Source organism: Temnothorax nylanderi, unplaced genomic scaffold, assembly GCF_030848795.1.
Source record: "Temnothorax nylanderi isolate EJ_2023f unplaced genomic scaffold, tnyl_v1.0 TNYL_tig0715_pilon, whole genome shotgun sequence".
NCBI lineage: Eukaryota > Metazoa > Arthropoda > Insecta > Hymenoptera > Formicidae > Temnothorax > Temnothorax nylanderi.
The window spans coordinates 56,013-77,665 of NW_027249777.1; the positions used below are offsets into that span (position 1 = coordinate 56,013).

Consider the following 21,653-nt stretch of genomic DNA (forward strand, 5'->3'; position numbering starts at 1 on the left):
TTCACGGCGTATGGCATAGTTCACCTCGTTACGGAGTTGCTTGTAACGGCGCCAATCGGGAACGGACCGAGTACGCCTGTATCGAAGAAGAGCGCGACTCTTCAGAGATATCAGTTTTCTGACGGCAGTGTTAAGCCACGGAGCCGGCGGACGCGATGCCCTCCTAACAGTCAACGGTGCGAGACGATCAAACACGGACATTATAGAGGATGTGAAATAGGCGACCATGTCATCAACGTGCTCAGCGCTGAATACAGGCGACCAGTCAGTCTCGAGCAACTCAGAGGAGATATCGGAGGGTTGAATGGAGTGGATGTTGCGGGAGAAAGTAGTGCAGGCCTTGTAACTGGGTCGAGCTATTTTCAGAATCGCCCAGACCATGAAGTGATCACTAATGTCGAGCTCCTCGCTGACTCCGCAATCGACCACCCCCACACTACTCGAAATCATGATAAGATCGAGAATAGATGACGTATTCTGTGTGAGACGCGTTGGAAGGTCTATGAGTTGCCGAAGAGAGAGGTTCGATGCTATGTCGTATAAAAGACGAGCGTTGTGCTCGCTAGGGCGGAGCACGTCAACGTTGAAATCGCCCATACACACAATCTCGTCGGCACTGCACGTAATGTGAGACAACAGCGACTCGATATAATGCATATCGGAAACAGGTGCGCGAGGAGGACGGTAAATGCAGACCGCAGCCACGCTTTTGTGTGTCAGGCGAAGAGAAACCGCGACGATATCCACGAGTGTGCCGGGCGGAGGGGCACCAAGGTCAACTCGCGAGACAGAGAGAGAGCTACTAACATACAACGCGACACCCCCGCCGCGAGAGCCGGTAGATCGATCAGAACGAACAAGAGTAAAACCGTCTATGTCAATTAATTTGGGGTCGATCGTGTCTCGTAGCCAAGTCTCTCCAATCGCCAGGATGTCGAGTCGATGATAGGCTATGAGATCCTTAACAAGCGTAAAGTGTGGCAGTAGCGATCGAGCGTTTACATGAGCGACGCGAAGTGTTAGTCGACCGCCACTGAAACCAGCCGCAGCCGACCCGGCCAGCGAGCGACATCAGGCAGGCTCGGAGCAAGCCGAAGGGGCAGCCTGAGATGAGGCGCGGGGGAGCTGAATCGGATTAACGATTGTATCAATCTCTGCGAGCAATGAATCCTGCGACAAATAGCGGCGCAGGGGAGAACCGTCCGATAGTCTAAAATATGTAACTGTTTTGTGAAGATCTGATTCGTGTTGCGCCGAGTAAAATTAGGAATCAGGAATGGTAACGGTTGACAAGGATGACAAGCTCGTAGATCGCAAGGATGACAGGAACGTAGAACGCAAGGATGAATGGCGCGCAGAGCAAGGATGTCTAGCGCGCAGGTCACAGGAACTACAGGAACGTAGAACGCAAGGATGAATGGCGCGCAGAGCAAGGATGTCTAACGCGCAGGTCGCAGGAAATCAGGAACGTAGAACGCAAGGATGAATGGCGCGCAGATCAAAGATGTCTAGCGCGCAGGTCGCAGGAAAACAGGAACGTAGAACGCAAGGATGAATGGCGCGCAGATCAAAGATGTCTAGCGCGCAGGTCGCAGGAAAACAGGAACGTAGAACGCAAGGTTGAATGGCGCGCAGATCAAAGATGTCTAGCGCGCAGGTCGCAGGAAATCAGGAACGTAGAACGCAAGGATGAATGGCGCGCAGATCAAAGATGTCTAGCGCGCAGGTGATGTCGTTGAGCTGAGCGGTTATCATGGGATAGCGGTAATCTCAGTCGCGGTGTATCAATCAGTCGTGGGTATCACGTAAGTCATCAGTCGCGGTTATCAGATCAAAGTAGCGTAAACAATAGTTGCGGTGTATCATACAGTCCTCAGAAATCTCCCCGGCAGCCGTGTGCCACGCGGTAAACTCGGGCAGCCGTGTGCCCCGGCAGCCGTGTGCCAAGCGGTAAACTCGGGCAGCCGTGTGCCCCGGCAGCCGTGTGCCAAGCGGTAAACTCGGGCAGCCGTGTGCCCCGGCAGCCGTGTGCCACGCGGTAAACTCGGGCAGCCGTGTGCCCCGGCAGCCGTGTGCCAAGCGGTAAACTCGGGCAGCCGTGTGCCCCGGCAGCCGTGTGCCAAGCGGTAAACTCGGGCAGCCGTGTGCCCCGGCAGCCGTGTGCCGTGCGGTAAACTCGTATTTTTTTGGAGCACTTCTCGTAATAGATGAATTATCGGAATCGCTCCATAGGAACAATGTCAAAAAGAAACAATGCACGTACGCATAAGGAAAATACCGGGTCACTCGACACAAACGTATACATTGTAATGCGGATATCGTATCAAGAGTTAAATCAATGTCGAACATATCGCGCGGGCGCGTAACGTTAAAATGGCGAGAATGATTGTACAAGTACTGCACGTAATACCGCGGAGATTAAAACGAGAAAATAACAATGTCACAACCGGCTACGAATACACGCAATAGAAGGAAATCGAAAGTGACTGCTCACAAAATGCACATATAACGAGGATGTCAAACCGAACTTTACGTAGTCGCGCGGTAAGATAATGGCGAGAATAGCGACAATGCGTTTCATGAAATTCCACGGCAAACGAATCGGGTAATCAAACCTGAAGCCTCTCTCGAGGTAGAAGCGACGACGTTCAAACTTTCGGGTGTCTCGTTTACGTATCCGTAGGGAGTGATTAACATCAAAGCGTCCCGTCCGGCCTTGTGAAGCCTTTGGAAAAGGACGGGAGCAAACCACGTCAGAACTCTGAGGCTTTTCAAGGTTTTAGTAACTCCTCGCTCCAAGATGCAATTCTTCAGGTAACTGTGAAGGAAGCTTTCTTGGCGACGATACGCGCACTCAACCCGTCTCGCGTTACTATCTTTTCTCGATATTAATGACTAATAAAACTCGTGAGAATGATAAGCTCAGGCAAACACACAAAGGAGACGAAGAATAATAACGGTTGCTAGGGCCGGTGCTTGACCGTTGCCGCGCTCGTTGACTGTCGCGCCTTTCCCGATCGCGCTCGCGACGTCTGAGCCGATGTTACGGCGCTTATTTCAAATCGTCACTTTAACGATTTCGAAACATTACCGCCCGCCTTCGACGACAGAGTTGGCGAACAGTTGTCTCCTGAGTTAATCGGCAGAACGCAAAGCTTAGCAATGGGTCGTTTAATGCTTGAAGAGACGGTGCGAAGGGTCACAACCCTTGTTAATCCGTCAGGGCCTGGATGAAGTTCCGTGACTCTGCCTAATGGCCACTTGGATGGTGGGTAACGTTCGTCTGTTATGAGTACTAAGGATCCCTCTTTTATGTCATTAGAAGGATAGTGCCACTTTGACATGGCCAGATGTCTTTGGAGACATTCCGTTGACCATCGTTTCCAAAAAAGGTCAATCTTCTTTCTCAGCAGTTGCCATCTATTGAGACGAGACTCAGGTTCGGACGAAAGTCCCGGTTCTGGAATATTCGTGGGAGGTTCTCCTATCAGAAAATGTCCCGGGGTCAAGGCGGCGTAGTCGCTTGGATCATCTGACAAAGGGCAAAGTGGACGAAAATTCAATACTGCTTCGATCTGAATCACCACAGTGTTCAATTCTTTATAGGTTAACAAGGTGTCTCCGATCACTCGAGTCAGATGAAACTTGGTTGACTTTACAGCTGCTTCCCATTTTCCTCCAAAATGAGGAGCTGATGGCGGATTGAAGATCCATTTGGTACCGTCTTTAGCCAGAAGATATGCGAGCTCATGTAATTCCCTGGATGCGCTGGTAAAACGTTGACGTAAAGCAGCATCAGCGCCAACAAAATTTGTTCCACAGTCGCTTTGAAGGGTAGCGCAGATACCTCGACGACCAGTGAAACGTTTGTATGCCGCAATGAACGCTTCAGTCGTGTAATCGGTTACAACTTCGATATGTATGGCTGATGTAGCCAGACATACAAAGATCGCAAGGTAACCCTTATAGGTTCGAGCCGCCCGCCCTCTCCAAGTCTTGATCATGATGGGACCGGCATAATCCAATCCAGAATGTAGAAACGGCCTTGCTTGAATAACTCGAGACGCTGGAAGTTGACCCATGAGTTGCTGTGCTCGGATTCCACGAAAGCGAGCACACCGAGTACAATTTAAAATGATGGAGCGAACAGGAGCTCTGCCTCCAATGATCCAATAGGTTTGACGAATATAGCTCAATGTGACTTGCGTTCCACCGTGTAATGTGCGGCTATGAGCGTCGTCAATAATGAGAGTGGTGAGAGGGGATCTCCTTGGAAGGATGATGGGGTGTTTTGACTCCATGGAAAGATCGGCGTAATGCAATCGTCCTCCAACGCGTAAGAGTCCATCTCGATCTAAGAATGGGGTGAGTTTTGCCATAGGATGAGATCGTGAAAAAGTATTTCCTTTAGAAATGACCAGCAAGTCATTGGCGAACCAAGAATGTTGCACTTGCTTGCACCAAAAGATTCGACTTTGATATGTCTCTTCCGGTGTCAGCGGCCAAAACAGAGATGTTTGCGGTATCTTCCTCATACGAGAAGAAACTCGACGACAGAGGGCTGTGATCCTAAACAACTGTGATAGGGAGGAATACTTGTCGAGCAGAATCCAATAAGGTCTCCGGGATGACACGGCAACTGAGACTATTCCAGGTCGCTCTTCAAAATCGGTCTCTGGCGAAAGTTTACTAACGGCTTTTGGCCACGAGGAAGTTGGACTGGACAACCAACTGGGACCGTTCCACCAGAGGTTGTGATTGATGAGTTGCTCTGGAGTTAGACCGCGAAAAGCACAGTCAGCTGGGTTCTGTTTTCCCGGTATGAAGTTCCAAGACCCCTGGGGCAGCATCTCTTGAATAGCAGCAACTCTATTCCGCACGAAATCTTTCCATCGCGACGGATGTGTGGTAATCCAGTACAAGGTAACAGACGAATCAGTCCAAAGATGTACAGGTACGTCAGGCAGTTCTAGCACCTTCTGAGTGTGTGTCATTAATTTCGACAATAGGAGAGCGGCCGAAAGTTCTAACCGCGGAATTGAGAGTAATTTAAGCGGAGCGACTCTAGTTTTTGCGCACACTAGGCGCACCGAACATTCATCATTGTCTTGTGTGACTCGAACAAACACCGCCGCAGCCATTGCCACAGAAGAGGCGTCTGAGAATCCGTGAAGCTCAACTATGCAATTGGACGAACCAAGTCCTAACCATCTCGGGATAGAAAGCTTTTGAAGAGTAGACAACTGAAGACGAAAAGTGGTCCAACGATTATGTAGTTCCGGAGGGACAGACTCATCCCAACCACACTTGAGCAACCAAAGTTCCTGCAATATTATCTTGCTCCTGATCATTACTGGGGAGATAAGTCCTAGAGGGTCGTACAGACGAGCGATATCAGATAATATCGTACGCTTGGTAACTCGGTCACGTTGCGATGAATGATCGGAGAAGTGGAAGGTATCAGTCTCGGGTTTCCAAATGAGCCCGAGAATTTTCACAAGGGATGGTTCGAATTCAACTGGAGAAGGAGACTCGTTGCTACTGACTGATTCTGGCAGTAGATCTTGGTGGTTACTCTTCCATTTTTGTAAGGGGAAACCGCCCGCCTTACAAAGCTGTGTTACCTGATGCGCTATCTCTATGGCCTCTGAGATTGTGTCGGCACCTCCAAAGGTGTTATCGACATAACGGCCCTTCTTGAGGGCTGGAACAGCTTTAGGAAATCGCGCACCTTCATCCACGATGAGCTGTAGTATTGCTCGGAGTGCGAGAAATGGGGCACATGTGAGCCCATAAGTGACAGTGGTAAGACGATGAGCAGCAGGTTGACCATCTGAGTTAAACCAAAGAATGGATTGTAACGCCCAATCATCTGGGTGAACGGCAATTTGTCGGAACATCTTGACAATGTCCTTAGAGAAGATAAAACGATGTGTGCGAACCCAAAGTAGCACGTCGGAAATATCTGTCTGAAGTTTGGCGCCCGAGTGGAGAATGTCATTAAGAGAAACGCCGGTGCTAGTTCGACTGGAACCGTTGAATACCACTCGCAATTTGGTGGTAAGACTGTCCTCACGAATGACGCCATGATGTGGAAGATAGAAGGTAGGAGTACTGCTTTCAGAGTTGGGAGCTGCGACCATATGACCGAGTGACAGATACTCTCGCAAGAATTCTTCATATCTCTGCTTCAACAGTGGATCTGACGAGAATCGTTTTTTCAAGCCTAATAGATATCTAAGTGCAATGGCTCGAGAATTTCCCAAGGAAGAGAAAGGTGACTTCAATGGCAGGCGAACGATATAACGACCATGCTGATCTCGTGAGTGCGTATTCACGAAATGTTGTTCACATGCCAATTCATCTGGCGTAAGCATTGGTGTCGGTAAGGAGATCGATTCTTCTTGTTTCCAAAATCTGGTGAGCGACTCTTGAAGTTCATCATCAGTCGAGCAATGAAAGGTGAGCCCCTTTGCAGGAATCCCACCAGAGTTGATAGAACCGGATAAGACCCATCCAAAGATGGTCTGCTGTGCGAGGGGTTTGTTACTGACACCTCCGTTTATTCCATCCAGGATGATAGAGCCATAATAATCCGCCCCAATGATCATATCCACTGGACCGGAGGTTGCAAACTTTGGATCAGCTAATGAGAGTCCTTTGGTATGATTCCAGGACCGACAAGTGGTATAGAACGAGGGAATCTTACTAGTCAATGTAGATAAAATAAAGGCGTTAATGGTACATTCTGAAGAAGAATTGTGAATGGACTGTAGCAAAACGGTAACCAAGCCTCTAGTTTTTCCTGAATAAGTGCCTCCTATGCCGAGGAGAGGGATTGATGCGGTACAACGTTTTAAGCGTAAACGTCGAGTAAGGTCCTCTGTGACGAAGGATAATTCCGAACCTTGGTCGATAAGAATACGCACAGAATATCGCACATTATTCAGACCAATAGCGATGGCGCGACAGGTAGCAAGAAGTGTCGTATTCCGTTGTAGAAGGGGTAGATCCCGAGATCGACCTAGCATAGCTAGTCATGCTACATCAGAAGTAGTAGACTCTTCAATCGTGGATTCTTGATCATCAACTTGAGAGAAAGCAGCCGTTTTTCTACCTTGCACTTGGTTTCCTTTACCCGGGTGAATTGAAGTATGATGCTGTTTTCCGCACTTCAGGCATCGTTTGGTACTTCGGCAATTACGTAGAGCGTGGTCACCCAAGCAATTGAAGCATCTTCGATGTTGTACAACAATATTGTAACGCTGCTCAGTAGTTTTAGATTGGAAAGATGGACAGACAGACAAAAAGTGAGTTGCATCGCACAATGGACAACAAGGATATTTAGCGTTAGGCTCAGAGGAGCCTACATGAACAGCGCTCCCATGACGCTGCGAAGTGTTGGCATGCTCTTTGCAACTGATAGGGTATTGCAAGGCCAAATGTTGCATCGCTTGAGTTCTTCCGATCACGAAATCCTCGAAGTATTTAAATGTCGGGCAATCTGTAGTTGAACCAAGCTTAACCTCCCATGCCTCTCGAGAGTCTGCGTCGAGCAGCTTCACTAATAAATGAACCAAAATCGGGTCCCAGTAGTCTACGAGACATCCCAAAGCTCTTAGTGCACCGAGTGATTCCGTAGCAGAAGCGAGAAGAGAGCTGAGTCCAGGAACTGCCTTTGACTTTAAAGGTTTAAGACTGGTGAGACGATCTAAATGCGCGGAAATGAGAAACCGTTTATTTTCATAACGGGATACCAGTGTGTTCCATGCTATTCCGAAACTGTCCCCGGTCATCGGCAGATTGGAGACAAATTTTAAGGCTTCATCCGTCAAGGACGTCCTTAGATAGTGCATCTTCTCTACCTCTGATAAATCCGTGCTATCTCGAATGAGGGATGAGAATAAGTCGTGGAAAGACCTCCATTTTTGAAGATCACCAGAAAAAGGCGGTATGATGATCTTCGGCAATGAATGAAGACGTCTGTGCGAGCGGGACGGCTCAGCGGAATCTGACGTCTGACGGCATGAACCAGACGGCTCACGAGAATCCAGCGCCGCCGAAGGCACGGCAGAATGAGAGCTCACCAAATCATCTCGATGAGAGCAAAGCTTTGACTTGGCTAATAAGTAGAATTTCTGACAACGCTCGAACATCTTCTTTTTAATGTATCGGTGATCTTTTAGCCGTCTATCTCCCGAGTGGCACAAATCAACATGTTCCTCTCGAAAGTGTTGCCAGTTTTCGTTGAGCAATTCCAACCGTGCATTAACAAGTTGAAGAGTTGCAGGAAACATCTCATCTTCTTGATTATAGTCCATCGCCGCCTTCTGTATTAATTTGTATCGACTGCGTTGCAGCGAAATCCTTGTCTCGATACTTGACATGATGTTAGGCGCAACAGGATCCGGCTCGAAGGACCAAAAAATGTTTTGTGAAGATCTGATTCGTGTTGCGCCGAGTAAAATTAGGAATCAGGAATGGTAACGGTTGACAAGGATGACAAGCTCGTAGATCGCAAGGATGACAGGAACGTAGAACGCAAGGATGAATGGCGCGCAGAGCAAGGATGTCTAGCGCGCAGGTCACAGGAACTACAGGAACGTAGAACGCAAGGATGAATGGCGCGCAGAGCAAGGATGTCTAACGCGCAGGTCGCAGGAAATCAGGAACGTAGAACGCAAGGATGAATGGCGCGCAGATCAAAGATGTCTAGCGCGCAGGTCGCAGGAAAACAGGAACGTAGAACGCAAGGATGAATGGCGCGCAGATCAAAGATGTCTAGCGCGCAGGTCGCAGGAAAACAGGAACGTAGAACGCAAGGTTGAATGGCGCGCAGATCAAAGATGTCTAGCGCGCAGGTCGCAGGAAATCAGGAACGTAGAACGCAAGGATGAATGGCGCGCAGATCAAAGATGTCTAGCGCGCAGGTGATGTCGTTGAGCTGAGCGGTTATCATGGGATAGCGGTAATCTCAGTCGCGGTGTATCAATCAGTCGTGGGTATCACGTAAGTCATCAGTCGCGGTTATCAGATCAAAGTAGCGTAAACAATAGTTGCGGTGTATCATACAGTCCTCAGAAATCTCCCCGGCAGCCGTGTGCCACGCGGTAAACTCGGGCAGCCGTGTGCCCCGGCAGCCGTGTGCCAAGCGGTAAACTCGGGCAGCCGTGTGCCCCGGCAGCCGTGTGCCAAGCGGTAAACTCGGGCAGCCGTGTGCCCCGGCAGCCGTGTGCCACGCGGTAAACTCGGGCAGCCGTGTGCCCCGGCAGCCGTGTGCCAAGCGGTAAACTCGGGCAGCCGTGTGCCCCGGCAGCCGTGTGCCAAGCGGTAAACTCGGGCAGCCGTGTGCCGTGCGGTAAACTCGTATTTTTTTGGAGCACTTCTCGTAATAGATGAATTATCGGAATCGCTCCATAGGAACAATGTCAAAAAGAAACAATGCACGTACGCATAAGGAAAATACCGGGTCACTCGACACAAACGTATACATTGTAATGCGGATATCGTATCAAGAGTTAAATCAATGTCGAACATATCGCGCGGGCGCGTAACGTTAAAATGGCGAGAATGATTGTACAAGTACTGCACGTAATACCGCGGAGATTAAAACGAGAAAATAACAATGTCACAACCGGCTACGAATACACGCAATAGAAGGAAATCGAAAGTGACTGCTCACAAAATGCACATATAACGAGGATGTCAAACCGAACTTTACGTAGTCGCGCGGTAAGATAATGGCGAGAATAGCGACAATGCGTTTCATGAAATTCCACGGCAAACGAATCGGGTAATCAAACCTGAAGCCTCTCTCGAGGTAGAAGCGACGACGTTCAAACTTTCGGGTGTCTCGTTTACGTATCCGTAGGGAGTGATTAACATCAAAGCGTCCCGTCCGGCCTTGTGAAGCCTTTGGAAAAGGACGGGAGCAAACCACGTCAGAACTCTGAGGCTTTTCAAGGTTTTAGTAACTCCTCGCTCCAAGATGCAATTCTTCAGGTAACTGTGAAGGAAGCTTTCTTGGCGACGATACGCGCACTCAACCCGTCTCGCGTTACTATCTTTTCTCGATATTAATGACTAATAAAACTCGTGAGAATGATAAGCTCAGGCAAACACACAAAGGAGACGAAGAATAATAACGGTTGCTAGGGCCGGTGCTTGACCGTTGCCGCGCTCGTTGAGTGTCGCGCCTTTCCCGATCGCGCTCGCGACGTCTGAGCCGATGTTACGGCGCTTATTTCAAATCGTCACTTTAACGATTTCGAAACAGTAACCCCACGCCTCATCCAAAACGTGCCTGATGTTATGCCTTTTAGCCAACTGGCGAGCCTCCGCAAACAGGCGGCGTTCAGACGCAATGGAACGCTCGTAGAGATAGACTCTGGTGGACGGCCAAGAGCCGTCGACATTGGACGCAGCAAATCCAGATCCCGCACGTCGCCGAAATTTGGCAAGCAGCTCATTTCTCCTGGCAATTGTGGTGAGTATCACCACGATAGGGCCGGATGAAGGGTCCCTCCCGCCAATTCTAAAGGCACTGACGATCTCCGAGAATACAAGCGGCGCATCAAGTGAGGCAGCCACACGAAGTACAGTGTTCGCGGGGTCTTCAGGCTTAAATATTGGGATGCCGAAAATTATGAGCTCATGATCCCTGTGCTCATTAACCATGCGCTTGAAGCGAGCAGTCAAACCGCCGGATGCAGTTGAAGGGCAGAGGAGGGGCCAGCCGAGGCAGAGGTTGAAGTTGAGACCGCTTCAAGCCGGGCAAATCGCTCCTCCAGTGCAACATGCCTAGTCGACAGAGATCCGATCTCGGCTGATAAACTGTTTGTTACAGCCGTAAGACGCTCCACCGTACGTTCGACGTCGCTCAGTCGCCGAAGAGCCATCTCGAAGCCGCTCATCTTGCTGTCGAGAGAATCGAGTTTAAGGTCAATGCGGTCAACGAAACCGAGACCAGATTCCAGGCTCGCAATTCTACCGTCCAAAGTGGTCATGGTGGCAGATAATGAAGATAGGGCATGCCTTACATCGGAGAGGGAGGCGGCAATGTCAGATATATGTGCGCAGCGAAAATTTGTCTCTTAAACGAGACGGTAATCCGGCGTAAGAGTAAGCGGCGAGCAGTACGCTTTTGAAAATTTGTTCAATCAACCGCTAATTTATCGTTGCCCTCAACCCCTGACGAGCCCCTTTCCCCGCCGAAATACGCAGATTTCAGTAGTCGAAACCCGCGTGTATGTCACGGTGATCCCATAACGGCATGCGCGCAGATAATTTGCTGCATTAGTATCGTACACTGTATACAGGATGGTTTCATATAATTAGGCACACGATTGGCCGTGGCAAACACGCGATTATGGATTATTCGTTCGGTGTGCAACGACACGCAAATACGAATATTTCAAATTACGAAATGAAAACGCGGGCACAACCCCCTTTTATAGCATATAGCTTTTATGTGACTACAGACCTCTGCAGCTGTATACAATAAAAAATTACAGTTTACTTATTTAGGCTATATATGCCGGTGATTATAACTATCTATACTTTCCCCTATTATAATTATTCTTAATATTATTATTACCGAAATTATTCAGCACGATATAAAATTCTAGAAGGATGTTATTTACGCTTAGAACTGTCTTTATAAATCTGTCCATCCCGATTGAATCTATCGACTAGGTATCGAAGCAGAGACTGCTACCGACTCGACGACACACGGCGAACGAAAATTTCAGAGAGAGAGAGAGAGAGAGAGAGAGAGAGAGAGAGAGAGAGAGGAGAGAGAGAGAGAGAGAGAGAGAGAGAGAGAGAGAGAGAGAGAGAGAGAGAGAGAGAGAGAGAGGAGAGAGAGAGAGAGAAGAGAGAGAGAGGAGGAGAGAGAGAGAGAGAGAAGAAGAGATAGAGAGAGAGGAGAGAGAGAGACGATAGAGAGAGAGGAGAGAGGAGAGAGAGCGAGAGAGAGAGAGCGAGAGAAGCGAGAGAGAGCGAGCGAGAGATGCGAGAGAGAGAGAAGAGAGAGAGAGAGAGAGAGAGAGAGAGAGAGAGAAGAGAGAGAGGAGAGAGAGAGAGAGGAGAGAGAGAGAGAGAGATAGAGAGAGAGAGAGACGAGATGAGAGAGATAGAGAGAGAGAGAGGAGAGAGAGAGAGAGAAAGTCCCCTGAAAAATGGATTACCCGCGCAACCGTGTTCTCGGTCGGAAAGAGATAGGGAATTAAACGGCCTTCGAACGCGGGGCCAAAGTAATTGATGCACGCAAAGTAGAGTTTGCAGGCCAAATCGTCGTAAGTAAATCAACAGGAACGCGAGGCAGTGAACAGTACACATAACTTCGACGGTTACATACGCGTACGCGTGCACACCCCCCGCGCGCGTGTACATATACGTATCTTCGCGTACGACCTACCTGTATCTAGGGACGTATCTAGGACCGTTACGAGAGAGAGTCCACGGCGTAAAATTTAAATTTCTCCGTCACCGGGACATCGATAATCGCGTTGATTCGTCGAAACCGCCGGCAATTCATGCCGCACTTTTCGTAACGGTTAACTATTCCGGTTAAGTGACGCAGCCATTATCAATTATGATCAATTATCGCTCACTGAATGCATTTAGAATAGGTGACGAATGAGAGTCGAACAATTTTCCTTTTCGAAATCAATCTACTTCTGCTAAAAAAATTCCGTGAGGGATGAAGAATTTCATCTATGCAGGGTCCGTCCAAAACTCATAATGTGTGACATGTTGAAGCTCACCTAAATCCCGTCTGAAAAATCATGGCTTAGAATTTTTTGTATCAGAATTTGTTGTATCGTATCATATCATACTACGAAGGCCTTGCTGTAAAATGGAGCTGTCAATAGAGGGGAAAATAATGGAAATTGATGCTGGTAATTATATGAAAGATTTCGAATAAGCTGTCTTCATTTAAAATACCTATTATTTATTTAAAGAATTAATCGTAATATTTTTCGAATTACTACAGAGATTCACTGGAAGGATATAAGAAGCTCGACTCGTATCGTCGTAAAGGAAAAAACAAGTAGAATTTTAGGTATTGATGAATGAAACGAGAACGCGCGCGCGCGTTCCTGGTCGACGTGTGTAACGCAACAGGTTTTCTTCGCTTATTTTCGTAGCGCTGCAAGTCGGGCGCAAGAGTGATATCGTGTAATATAACTCAAAACCCTCACGCTGTGCCGTCTCGTTACATTCGGAGGATGGAACTGGTCCACCGAGCACTCGTATTTAATCGGTCCACGGTTGTTCAACGTTTTATTCACGAATTAATCAACGTGACAACAAGGCGCGTTTCTTTCTGCAACGAAGAAAAATCCGCGCGCTTAATCACTCTTCCTACGCAGTGAGAAGCTCGTTAAGGGGATCCTGCAGTGACAGGCGAACTTCCTCGATGTCGATATGTCAACCTTTCTAATTTTGTTTTCCCTATATCTGTCTTTGTCTAACGAAATGACATCTGTCTTTGTTCTTGCTTGCCATCTCATCTCGCAGATCCGGCAACTACTGTTGCTGCTCTTCTTGTCATTCTGCATCCGTATTTGCATTACAAAATAATTTTTAGATTGATCTTTTTTTCTACGCATTGAATCTTACTTCTACTTACACGATATTATTCTTACATGTTTTCCCCCCAAGGGGAGGATGATACATTATGTATGTGTATAAACTGCAGAATTTTTTTTTAAGCCAATATTGTCGTCAGGTGACAGCTGTGTATGTATGCCCAAATAAGTAACATTTTAATTTTTGATGTTTTTGATGTAAAATTGCGTTTGGCACCCTAGATTTTTGTGCGGACTTTAATTCTGTAAAAGATTTTTTGCAATTCTATAAAGCCAATTAAAAGATCCATCTAAAAAAAACGATAATGTCGGTAAATCATTATACGGCTGCAGGATCCCCTTAACTCAGAAATATTTCTTGGTACACGCATCATGGTACTTTTCTTGAGCGATTGCCAATTCGGTCTTGGCAATGTTAACAATATTACAATTTATGTACTTTGTTGATTTAATGCTTTTTTTTCGATCTTCATCGAAGGGATTTATACTTATACGAGCGCAAATCCATATCGATATGCGATTTCTATTATTACAATTTAGAAATCATTGCTCGTAGTCGTTGTTTTTTATGTTTGAGATATAAATAATTATCTCTTCCTTTTTCTCTTTCTGCGCAAATAGACTTAGGTAATAATGAAATTTTTAAGAGTTTTATAGGTGGACTTTTTTTAAAGGCGATTACGGGATCTTTAAAGGCTCAGCAACGCTAGAGAACGTTTGCTTTTATAGCAAGCTTGATTTTCTTTTAACCGAATGTATGCCGCGCTTCGTGTGTCCTTTACGGTGTGTTGTAGGGAAAATTAAATTTTTTTCTCTTTTTCTTTCATTGTGCAGATATGTAATGAATTTAGAAATTAAGTTTTTTTTTCGCGCCGCTCGAATAGTAGAATATCGGGATAAGTAGAAGTATCTATCAAGTGTCTATCAAGGTCATCAACCGAATCATGGTCGGTTGCAGATGGCACAATTTCTGATTATCGCAGTTGATTCAATAATGCCTCTCTCTGCAATACAGCGCAGAGTTGATCCGTGTTATTTGTCGTGATACATAATTACACATTGCATTAAACATTGTTGCATTTTTGATTTTTTTTATCTTACTTACGCGTGACAGCATTCTATCTCTACTACTTCTATTTGCAGACGCGAGTCTCTCCCGGTGGGCGAGACTTCGCGTTCACAAAGTTCACTAACGTCGCGATGGCGAGCACTTGCAGTGTTATGCCTTATGCTGCGGCGCGCTTCCCTCGATTAATTCATCCAGATATCTCCGACCGCTGTATTTTCTCTGTCTTATGTCTCCCAATAGAGTTAATACGTTAATAAAGTTCAACAAGCCTTTCGGTAAATTTGGTCTTGATTGTCGAGCCGGTTATATCGGCAAGTTTTTATCATTTAAGTTGCTCATATCGATCAGCGTGAGACGGCGACCAATGGACGACGTCGCCGCGTTCTTCCGAAGCTAGGGGGAGGAAGTATTAAAAGAAGTTCTGCAGGGCTATCGGTTTTAAAACGAGTAACTTAGCTTGGCGATCCGTCCGGATCGATGCTGCCGCGAAGTTTAACGATACGGTTAACTTATGTTCCGGTATCGACGTTCGGATCGCATGAAGCTGCCATCAGTAACTGAATATCGGATCGTTATCCCGATCCAGTCCGGAACTACCGCGGATTAATGAGATACGATGAGGATCGAGAGGTATGGTTAAATTGGTTTTGCAAAAAGCGGATTTCCAATGGAGACATCTCTTTTATATCGTTCGCGCGGGGATGAAGATCGTCGTCAGATTCTTCTCTTTCTCCTCGGTCTCGGCATCATGAGGTCAATTCAATTAAAATATTTCAGCGAGTTAATTATTGAAGGAATATTTCAAAAACAAACCTTTCTGTCTAAATTGATCTTGTCGATTTTCTCGACCACTTTTCAGGACAGGAAGATTCCTATTGTATGTTCCTACTGCGAGACCCGCATGCTGCGTAAGACGATTGTCGTGCTTTCCCCTTTTCTCGCCACAATGACGTATATTAATCTTCCGCGAGCTGATTAGGCGAGTTTACGTTTGCCGCGACGGTTAATTTCGTACTTAGCAGCTCTCTGAAACGCGCGTGATATTATCTCCGCGGCGGAGATTTCCTCTCTAATCTCGAAAGCTCGGGCAAATCGCTTCCTTAATTTTTTTTCGATACAGTTACCGCGGCGAATTGCATTGCGACGCAATTGCCACTGCGCACGTTAACATTTTAATTAGACAAACGTTCTGTCGTGTATTACATTAGCCAGAAAAAAATATATATAGAATGTAGCGGTCAAACCGAATGTGCAGATACTGGTGCAGGTACGACACGTCGACGTGCTTTTATTTTTGATCTCTTTTTTGCCTTCGGAATTCAGTTTTGTTAATTCTCCGTAAAAGGGTACTCGGGTAGTGAGGATTGTTGATTTATGAAAAATCGTATCTACCGCTCCGCGTTTTCTTTTAAGAAGGAAAGGGAATGTGAATATTTTGTGTCGATACGTTTGAGCGAAGGTGTATCCTCGCTTAAGCGGAAAGTAAGTGAAATGATGGTCAATCAAGACTAAAGCGGATTGCTCGCCTGCGGCATTCAGCGAAGACCTCGTTCTCGCAAAAGTTTCTTTTTATCGAATGTAAATCATGTAAATCCTCTAGTTCCGCGAACGTCAGATAACTCGATCACGTAAATACTTTACGATGTTGCATAAACTGTCTGAGGAACATCTCGCTCGCTCTGAAGAACCTATAATAATAATGTGTCAAATACACATTGGCTAGAAAAATAGGATATAATCTTAAATCGATGCAATTCTCAACATGCAATTAAAATAAATAGAGCCAATTAAAATAATTAAAATAATCTAAAATAAAAAATAGTGGAATAAAAGAGATAAAAAGGTTTTAGATATATCGAATTGTTTTATTTATTAAATTCTTTATTTAAAACGTTATTCCAGAAAATAATTCTTTTAATCTCGCGGATCCTTTTATGAGAAAACGATATATGTATGTTGACGTTTTGTTTTCTCAGGAACGAGGATTCCCTGCTCGCGGTGCTGGTCCAGCGTTCTGGCGGCCACGCGGGGCTGGCGAAAGGCGTTGTTTTACCTACCACTGTCCTGCATTCTAGCGTGGCGACCCAATAGACTTTGGCTGTCCTACGTCGCGGGTAAGGACGCCGGCTCCTTCAACTCTATTTCCGTGAGCTCCTGACAGATATATATGTGCTTGCAGCCGGCCTCTTGGCGGTACTGTCCTTGCTGCATATTGCATCGAGCGCACTAGGACGACGAGATCCTTGCCAATCGGCGCCGACTCGGTAGGCGAGAGCCTCTTGAACTCCAGGCAGGAGAATTACGACCGATTCGAGGAAGTTCTGGTGAGTGCTCCCGAGGTGGGCGATAAAATAATTTTGCAAAAAGTTCGTGAATTAATTTTAATGTCAATCTCTTGGTTTCTCTCTCATGAAATATTTATTCATCGATTTATACGAAATATACTTTTTTTCTCGATTCGCCCTTACCCCATACCCATTATCTGTCTGTTTCACGAGGTGACGGAGGTTCTCGATGACGGCGTGTCAGGACCAGGACGCTGTCCCGGGGACAGCGACGGTGAGATATGACACGAGCGACGGTCCTCCTGGGCCAGCGAATCCGACGAGAATAGTGAGCTTGAACAGAGGACGTGTCAAATCGCCACGCTGTCTTAGCCCTTAGGAAAATTTACTTAAAGTTTTTTAAAGTTACTTAAAGTATTTTAAAGTATTATAAAGTATACTAGCCGTAATAATAGTATACTAGAATAGTATAATGGTAGACTATAGTATACTGACAGCCGAGCGTAAGTTTTCTTTAAGTTATTAACCTCAATAAAAACTTTATAAGCAAGTCGCAAATATACTTTAATTTACTTTTAACAAACGTAATACTTATAAATATACTTTAACTTTACTTTTTATAAAGGTAATACTTAACTGATTTTAACTTATGCGTGTTGTTTCAACAGTATACTTAAAAAGACAAGTTCCCTTTTTCACCACACTTGCACCACACGAGGCATTAAGAAATATTATATTGTAACCGAACGATACCCCATTGGGTCACGAGACGCTCTATTTTGCCCTCTAAAGTCATCGGTCGCCACTCGGTTTATCCTCAATCCACCGAGAAGGTACGTATTTATGAACTTATGGTTACCCAATTTGTTTACAATCCCCTTTTCAGATTCTCAACCGGGGTGCCCACTCTCCATCGCCTCCTCTCGGATCATTAATTCCTTTTATTTTCAGGCTTTCGAGACGGATGCCTCATCTGTGTCGCCGGCCCTGGATCATCGCTGCTGAACGCCTACCAGGATCCCCGTATACACCAGATGGTTGACCACCGCTCCACCGAGGTAAGTACAAGTACCGTGGTTAACTAACTTAATTGTTACTACTTTTTTTCAGGATTTCGCCACTGCTGCCCTCATCTCCGATGTCCACTGATGTAGCACCGATGATAAACTCCGACCCGGGTCAACGATTATGGAAGATGGCCGACCCCCGTGCAGGTAAGTATCAGGTAAGTAATCGTTAACTTTTTTTTTCACAAATGTAGTTTCCATTTATTCATAATCTTTCGTTTTACACAAACAGGTTTTGCGCTGTTACAAATTCCGCGCAAGATGGCGGTCGCACGTCTCGCAAAGTGCGAAGTTTTCACTTTTCGGTTCACTCGGACCGTTCGCCTTTCGTATCGGCGATAATTCACGCGTTATGCGGGCGTTTCCGTTGGTTTCGGACGCTGTGGTAAACTTATAATTGTAATCCGGTACACGATCGCGAACTTTTCGCGACACACCGAGATATACGCGCGAGAAAGATGTTACCTATACGAGCGCCCACGAGAGACTGCCTCGAGGAATATTCCGCTCTCCGGCTCCCCACCTATGGGATTTTCCCCCTCCCTGGCGTCACGGCCGCTTTCTCTTTGAGGAATGCGCGTTACTACGCAGTAACATCTGGTGTTTACCAGTTCCGGGCGCGCCAGATGTTCGCGGTGGAAAATTCCACTTGCATACCCTTATGAATAACATACTTTATTACATCCCGGGTAGTGGTTTCCACTACTTACAATTTTCGTATTTTGTTGGCGCCGACCTATGCGCACGACTTCTCTGACGTCACTATACGGGAACCTGGACCGACTTCCCGGCGAAGATGTCCAGGTCCATTTCGCGGTGTCCGCCGTTGACGGCGACTCCCGGTGCTCGCTTCTACGAACCCCCCTGACTATATTCCGGCCTCGGTTCCCGTAGCCGATGTCCGGGTAACGTTTTCGCGAACCGTCTCCCCGTAACTAGCGTCCGGATGTTCGGATTACGACGGCGCCTGGTCCCTCGGGTGTACCAGGTCTTCCTGATACGACATCGCCGGTTTTATCCCCGCAGATGACGCCTGTCCCGCTATCTTGCCTCCTGGTGCTCGGGTCGCGAAGCGGTTTCGGCTGTGCCTGTCTCTCGTGATGCCCTGACGTGGCACCGGTGGTTATTTTGCCCTTAGTTTGCTCGATCGGGCGGCCACTGACCGCGGGCCCGAATCCCGCCTCCTGGGGCTCGTTCGACTTTGCGTTACTTCGCGAGGTCACGTCCGTATGTTCCCGGACCGAAGATTGTGTGTGGCTCGGTGCCTTTTACTCTGCGCTGTTTGGCGATCCACGCGCAATAAATCAAATACGGTTTTACGGCCGATCCGGCACTTTCGTGCCAAACGAAAATAAATTCCTTGTGGATCGTCACGAAACGAAATCTAACTTACCGACTAAGTGAGCCGCAGCTCGGCGATCATTGTCGCGCAACTTATGCCTAACTTATTTCCTACTGCGCCGGACGGATCATGGCAAACTAAACAAAACTTTATTTTATAATGGGTTTCCGTCCTCGGAACGCTTCACGCAGCTTGTAATCGAAAGGAGGGCCTTCCCCTCGTCACCTTGGGATTCCTCCTCGGAGGACGGACTCTGGAAGTCCTCCGAGTCGTCCCCCTCGTTCGGTGCCGCTGCTCGCGCCCCGCCGTCATCGTGACCGTCTCGCGCACGGTGATCGTCGTCCTCTGGACCGTAACCGTGCAGCCGCTAGACCCTGCTGCTCCCCGGGAGTCATCCGTCCCAGCCGGCGTGATCGCGCTTCGAGCGATCGCGGTTGGCTGGACCCCCGATAGCGTACGACGTTCCGGAGGTTCGTGGAGTTGCGTCCCACGTGCTGCGCCCCAGGCTCGCTCGGGGTGCTGCGCTCGTTCGCCGGTCCGCTCGCCACGATTCGTCCGCGGACAGCCACCTCAGGACTACTCGCGGCTGACTGAGGAGCTGTCCATGCACCATCTTAGTGCACGGCTTCAATATCATATATCCAATTCAAATTTTACCCAAAAAAAAGTATTCTGTTTACAAAGTGAAATTTCCTGTAATCCCATATTCTAAGCGAAAACTTTTACAAAAAGAGTATTCCTCTGTCAATAAAGTGGACTATTCATCAAAAATCTATTACATATTATTCTAACGGCTTTCCTCTTGTATTAAGAGGAATATGTTTACTTGAAGCAGAATGCCTCACGCGCGCAACGCGGGCTGTACGACGGGACGCGCGCGGCGCTGGCTCGCGCGGCGAGAGAGTTCAGCTCGCGCCCGCTACGCAGCGCATCGCCAGTATCCTTTCGCGTAATTAAGATTCAACATCGACTGCTATATCTAGCGCAGCTCGGCAGAGTTTCTTTAGCGTTCTCAAGTTTGCCAGTCAGGGCGGGCGTGCTCACTAGCAGGGCCTCTGACATAGGCTACGGTCAACGTGACGCTACAAATGCTTCGAAGCATTTCCCTTCTCTTTTCTTTCAATGAAGAAAGAAGGAGAAGAGAACGCTCCAAGCATTTGTAGCGTCACGTTGACCGTAGCCATAATAACCCTTTTTGATTACGACGTGTGCTCCTCATCCGGGACCTTCGTTTATACCTGCTTTTACAGGGCATTGACTTTCTTCGGTAAGAGTCGACAGAGAGCAAAATTCAAGAATTTGTTTGTTTATTAACAAGAAAAATTGATATTAAGAATAGCAAGGTCGTACTATAGATGCAAGACGAAATTCTTCTAATTATAAAAATATTGTGCTTAGAATATTTTCCTCCTAATTTTAAAGGATTCCTCTTGAGGCCATATATAAGAATAAAATCCTCTAAGATTTACAGGATTTCGCTAAAACTAAGATTATTTTTTTTAGGTGTTTATTACTCTTTTTAAACTGAATTTTTCTTAAGATGATTTTTGGAAAATTATATATTTGCGCTGGTTATGACATATGTAGACTATATATAACACTTACATCAAATTAAGAAGTAGTCTACCACGTAAGGCAGTTGGCTCACGATCCAGAGGTCCCGAGTTCGAATCCCACCAAGGTAAGTGTGTTTTTCAAATACGAGAAAATATTTATAATATAGACTGCATCTTAAGAAACAAATTTAGTTATAAAATAGTAATACAATTTCGAAATAAATAATTTTTTTTATTCCGGGTGAATATCGGAAATCAGTGTCCTCTAGTTTAAAGGACTGCAATCTTAAGTCTAGTGTCTCATGGTTAGAGGATATTCCTCTAGATTTTAAAATATCTTCTTGAGACGTATTTCAGAGGAAAAATCCTCTAAAATCAAGCGGGAGCCACTAAATGACAGAATATTTTTTTTTGGGTGATTAATAGTAATTGCATGAGTTAACTTAAAGTAACTTTAAAGTATATTATAGAAATACTTAAAGTTTGGTTCAAATCACTTCTAGTTTATCAATAGTTTATCAATAGTTTATCAATAGTAATTCTTTGGTAAACTTCTAGTTTATTTTAGTTTTTTTTAAGTAAATTCCTAATGGAGTCCTTAGACGATGACCTCGACTCGATCTCGTCGCGTATTAGAGAGGAGTCAATTGAGCACCCGATTGCTATGCGGCAAGAACGATGCGAGAAATGTTACGAGGCCGAATAATGCCTTTTAAAATGGTGAAAATTGAGAGAGTGG

At 46.5% G+C, this 21,653-nt stretch overlaps 1 protein-coding gene across 1 annotated transcript; it reads right to left on the minus strand.

Moving 5' to 3' along the window:
• Positions 1-3,065: 3,065 nt before the first annotated feature.
• On the minus strand, positions 3,066-6,611 carry LOC139784968 (uncharacterized). Its single transcript, XM_071724142.1, has one exon. The coding sequence runs from the start codon at positions 6,609-6,611 to the stop codon at positions 3,066-3,068; it is 3,546 nt and encodes a 1,181-aa protein (XP_071580243.1).
• Positions 6,612-21,653: the final 15,042 nt, after the last annotated feature.

What these genes read in the sequence shown, in the direction of transcription:
- LOC139784968 (XM_071724142.1), bottom strand. Translation starts at nt 6,611, where the DNA reads ATGATCATTGGGGCGGATTATTATGGCTCTATCATCCTGGATGGAATA.